Source organism: Priapulus caudatus, unplaced genomic scaffold (assembly GCF_000485595.1).
Source record: "Priapulus caudatus unplaced genomic scaffold, Priapulus_caudatus-5.0.1 Scaffold557, whole genome shotgun sequence".
In the NCBI taxonomy this organism is placed as follows: Eukaryota; Metazoa; Priapulida; class Priapulimorpha; order Priapulimorphida; family Priapulidae; genus Priapulus; species Priapulus caudatus.
In genome coordinates, this window is record NW_014577618.1 from 140,175 (window position 1) to 145,446 (window position 5,272).

General features: G+C 43.9%; 1 protein-coding gene and 1 long non-coding RNA gene across 4 annotated transcripts in view; one reads left to right on the top strand and one right to left on the bottom strand.

Annotated features, from left to right (window-relative positions):
* The window catches only part of LOC106811618 (muskelin-like), a 26,342-nt gene extending 22,050 nt beyond the window's left edge, over positions 1 to 4,292 (bottom strand). The window contains exons 1-6 of the mRNA XM_014815322.1: positions 4,202 to 4,292; positions 3,713 to 3,782; positions 2,432 to 2,574; positions 1,276 to 1,364; positions 643 to 752; positions 3 to 140 (exon numbers count right to left, since the gene is read on the bottom strand). Coding sequence (XP_014670808.1) covers positions 3 to 140; positions 643 to 752; positions 1,276 to 1,364; positions 2,432 to 2,574; positions 3,713 to 3,782; positions 4,202 to 4,278 — 627 coding nt within the window. The 5' untranslated portion in view covers positions 4,279 to 4,292. The remainder of the gene's footprint in view (positions 1 to 2; positions 141 to 642; positions 753 to 1,275; positions 1,365 to 2,431; positions 2,575 to 3,712; positions 3,783 to 4,201) is intronic.
* Positions 4,293 to 4,536: 244 nt separating this feature from the next.
* LOC106811621 overlaps positions 4,537 to 5,272 on the top strand; it is an 8,442-nt gene continuing 7,706 nt past the window's right edge. Inside the window, exon 1 of one of the 3 annotated variants that reach the window (XR_001394164.1) lies at positions 4,537 to 4,649. This is a non-coding gene — a long non-coding RNA (uncharacterized LOC106811621). The remainder of the gene's footprint in view (positions 4,650 to 5,272) is intronic. The other 2 variants (XR_001394166.1, XR_001394163.1) reach the window with 2 other exon arrangements.

Genomic DNA, 5,272 nt, shown 5'->3' on the forward strand with positions numbered 1-5,272 from the left:
ACCAGGAGGCTGTGCAGCTCCGTGAGGACAGGATGCTCCAGCGAAACCTTTGTCTTCTTCTGCAGAGACTCGAACGCCTCCGTGTAGTTGTGCTGGCGGAAGTGCTTCAGACAAAGCCTGATCGCCGCGCGCTCCCGATACTGCAACGAGACGACGGCCGTGACATCGCGTGCGGCGCCCCCTGCTGCCCGCGTCCCGGGCGCGTTACCGCATACAGAGCAAAACCGACGCTAGCGGGGACTAGCCAAACGGACACTCTTGATTTTTCCCTCGAGAGTGCGGCGAAAAACAGCGACCGTAAAATGAACGCTGTCCGTAAAGGACACTTGAACATTGTGCTCGGGCGAGCCGGTAGGTGCAGGCCGTAACAACTTCCACTGAATGAACACACGTCTGGGAAGGACACTTTTCGAGCATTTACTTCGAGTGGTCCTTAGACGCAGGTTCGACACGAACCGAGATCGCCTCTCATCACGGAAACTCGGCAATGAGCGCAGGATTCACAAACCCTCGATGCAGATGCTGCACTGAAAAACCACACACGAACGGCCCGCTACGCACCCGTGTAAGAAACGCGAGCGAGAAAGTGTGACGCGGGCCACACATGCTGCATGGTACGTGGCTCCACCTGCAGGGACTCACCGTGTTATACCAGTTCATGCAGGGCTGCACGATCACGCCTTCGTCGACGCCTTGCAGTTCGATGTACCAAATACTGAAGTTGAAGTTCGGTCCCCAGGAGAGGATTGGCACTGGAAAAACAAGCATGCGGCAACGCCTTCTCAAGGGAGGCATATATACGATTCGCACTTTGATTCTCTAACGAGGCGAGAACTAACACAAACACGACTCAGATGTGCAGAGAGCATTTGCTAGAACGGACTGGAAATGGTCAGAATCTCTGTACTGAACCTGATTGAAACATTGTTATCATTACTACTTGACAACCTACGTCAAATAGATGAGATTGGATAGGATTTGGAATACTTGTACTATTGCATCGAGAATGATCCAGGGAACAAATTGGACGCGCACGTTCTAATTGACTCGGGGAATGCGAAATCTGTCTATTAGTATTGTTTGCCGGGTCCATCGTGACCTGAATTGTGCTGGAACCACTGATTGTTTGTCAGCGGTAATGATCGTTGAGCAGTCTGTAATGAACACCCGACTGCTCAGTCGCGGTCGAAATAGTGACGTGAACTCAGCCGGACCTGGCCAATAAAACTCTTTCGCTCCGACAAATATCTCATTCTCTGCCGACTGACTACTCACTGATCTTGATGTAGCGACAAGGAAATAGATTCTCCTCCAGCGCATGTTTGAGGACAAACGTCTCGGGGATGTGATCGTTCTTCAAGCCGCTGCACACACACAAAAAACGAGCAAATGACGTCAATCGGTGAGGCCACAATTAAAAAAAACTTTGTTTGCCCTCACCCGACCCAGGCTGAAAAGTTTGGGTAGGTAGGTAGGCTTTTTTTTTGAGTCGACCCCTTTTTGGCGGGTCGGTCGGGTGAGGGCAAACAAACAATATTTTTATTATGGCCTGATCCTGGCTTGTCATCGCATCGGCAGACGGAGGGAGAGGCAGCGGACACCTCACATGACGATACGACAACGAGAAATTTGCACACCGCGAATAAACGCGCTCTGAACTATTACCAGCGATGCCAACCACTACGATTTATCCGTATTTTATACGAATTTCGTTTGCATTTTGACCACTACGACCAGTTTGCATACAACTACGATTTTTATTACGATCAAAAAATAATCATTTTTATGATATTTCAAGTGTTTTGTTTCAGTGTTACATTGATATAACATGATTAAAAATAACTACATGTATTTAGCAGCAAACATCAGTGTAAACTTATTATCATTTTGGGTCCCAGAATGCAGGAAATTGCATCTCGGAATAAAAAAAATTTCGGGGGGCATGCCCCGAACCCCCCTAACATACTTGGGTCACTGCGTGACCCTCGGACTACAGATTTCAGATATCCTCACTACAGTTTGCTCAGAAAAGTGTTGGCATCTCTGTATTACCATCGCTCTTATTATCTCGCACCTCAGTTAATAACAAATTTTATACGTTCGATCAAGGAAATGGAACCAGTGATTAGCAAAACTTTTACTAAATTAATTAATTTAGATTGATCACCTAGATTTCCATTTACCCTCATCTAAACCAACTAGTGTGTATTCGGAAACATCACATTGACTAAATGCATATATTGTTCCTCTCGGAGAAAAAAAAGTATATAGGACCTGGATTTTATAGAACGCACGCACGCGCACATGCACGAATGCCTGCACGCGCACACACACACACGCACACACACACACACACACACACACACACACACACCTACACACACATACAAACGTGTGCACAGGTGAGGAACATCTTGCTGCCGACTGATACCTCTCCAGCAACTCGATCATGTGATCCTCGTTTAGACCGCCGAAGATCTTGAACTTCTTCAGGTTGCAGACGTGCGTCTTTTCGTACTTGCCAAACGTGATTGTCTCGACGATCGCCGGCCGAACCAGCTTCAGCAACAAGAACTGCTCGGACAATAGGTAGAAGAACAATTCAGCAACAAGAACTGCTCGAACAATAGGTAGAACAATTCAGCAACGAGGACTGCTCGAACAACATGTAGAAGAACAATTCAGCAACAAGAACTGCTCGAACAATAGGTAGAACAATTCAGCAACGAGGACTGCTCGAACAACATGTAGAAGAACAATTCAGCAACAAGAACTGCTCGAACAATAGGTAGAACAATTCAGCAACGAGGACTGCTCGAACAACATGTAGAAGAACAATTCAGCAACAAGAACTGTCTGAAAATGGACAGAAGAACAGTCAGCAAGAAGAACCTCCGAACTATGCGAATGGAATGACCACAGGATTCAAAGAAAAAACTACGTGATCAACAGACAAACCGGAATAATTGAAGGCATCCACAAGAACTACTAAACAACGGAGGACATAAGATTAATTAACAGCAACAAAAATTACTGAACACACATGTAGGATAGGGGATTCATGGGGGGGGTCCAACCAGGAAGGGATCTAACAAAGGTTTAGAAGCAAGGAACTGCCACACAATAGACAGGAGAATGGTTTTACGTTTAGGAAAGCTTTGCCGCAACAGAAAACTTCCCAAATAACAGGTGGGGAGAATTTAAGATCGGGTGCCTAAAAAGATTCAGACACAGTAAACAGCGAGCCTACAGGACTACAAATAATTTAGGTTTATTAGAAAATGATTAGGACTATAGAGGATATATGTCCCACAATGCACCGAGTCAGAGTATAAGCCTAACTAAAGTTCATAGGGTCTATGTCCCCCAGGGTACTGCCGGATCTTACGGTACGGTCCGGTATACCGGGAACGTACCCTGGTCCATATGTGAATATGGGGTTAGGGTTAGGGTTAGGATTAGGTTTAGGGTTAGGGTTCGGGTTAGGGTTAGGGAGTATGCATGCGTAGGCGAGTCCCTAGACTCGTTAGTGGAGTAGGCTATAGGTACGGTCCGGCATATAATATAGTACCAGGGTACGTTCCGGTATACCGGACCGTACCCAGGGTACGTTCCGGCAGTACCCCGGGGGACATAGACCCTATCAGCCCTACTAAAGGGCTAAAAATTGGTATAGCTATACAGCCAGGGTAAATTGGTAAAAGGTACAGACCTGCGGAGGTGTGTTGGAATCAGAAGACCAGCGTGATGCATGATCATACGGCTTGTCTTCCATGATATTTCTAATATAAAACAAAGACCGGGGGGGATCAATGAACAGACTAACATATTTTTTATTTGTTTTGACTTGGATTGATCAAATTAACCCGTTCACACTTTTCACTGTTGGCCAACTGTTCTGGGTTAATATTATATTAATATAATAATATATAGAGAACTAAATGCTATATTCTGCGATAAGTATTCATACTGACGATCCTACGTAAACAACTTACACACAAAGTATAATACACAATATTATAACTTCAGTACTAGTCAGTAGTATGTCGGTACTGTTATGACTTCAGTGCGGCAAAAGATTGAAATTAAATAATCTAAACACTGCAATAGTTTTTATCATGCCAAATACTACAAATTACGTATTACTGCGACAAGATCTGTGAATATGTCAACACAAGAGGGGTACATGGGTGATAATTACTCTGGGACATAAGACGCAGAATAAGTAGACCATTTCGTAACAGCAAACTCCAACTTCTTCTTTCCCTGCGACGCCATACTTGTTTTTTGTTCAATCTCCCGCATGATTGGAGAAAAATGTGACAATAATTACATTGCGATGAAGATAACATAGTCCGAATGCTAAGAACGCAGTATGAATTATTCTCTAACAATTTGGCATGTTAGTTATTATATTAAACATCTTGATTATATTTTTTACAAATATTCAGATAGTGCGGGATTTTAGTAACATTCGTGACGTCATCGACTGGCGCATGAACTCAAATGCAGATACATGTACATGTACATGGAAATCGCGCTCGCGTCTCTAGTCGGGTTGCCAGCAAAGATTATTTTTTCGGCCAAAAGTCACGTACGAGATCGCCGGCACGTCTACAACGCTGGAGAGCGACCTCAAAATGGCAGAGGTATGCCCGGGAGAGATGTGCATGGTTAATATACGCTCTGAAAAATTTCACTTTGGCCGCACATCCCGTCACAATCCCCCCTATGCTAATGTACATGGGAATGGCGCTCGCGTCGCTCGTTGTGTTGCCAGCCAAGATAAATTGTTTCCGTCAAACTTTCGTCGGCTGCTATTTATAGGGCATGCGAAAACGTAAATTGTGCCGTCGGCTACACATTTCAGAAATGTTTGACTCGAGTATTGCTCTACAAAATACGCCTACAGGATCATGTGACAATTAACATGCCGAAAAGCCTCTGAATCAACGCCGTATTTGAATATATACAATTATACAGCAATACGACCACAAACAGCTATGAACTGATTTCAGTAGAAGATAGGCGAATAACAAAAATGCACGAAATAATTAAGGTCAAGAATATATACATTGTTTGTTGTATTGATGCCAATCCAAGTGTGAATGAAATCCAAGTGTGATCCAAGAATGAATTGAAGTGGAAAATTGCTAAACGCCCGAAAAAATACGTACGTGTCAAACTCCTTTGAGATTATTTACTCCTGATATATCAATATTATATATATATATTCACTCCTGATATATCAATATTATATATATATATTCAC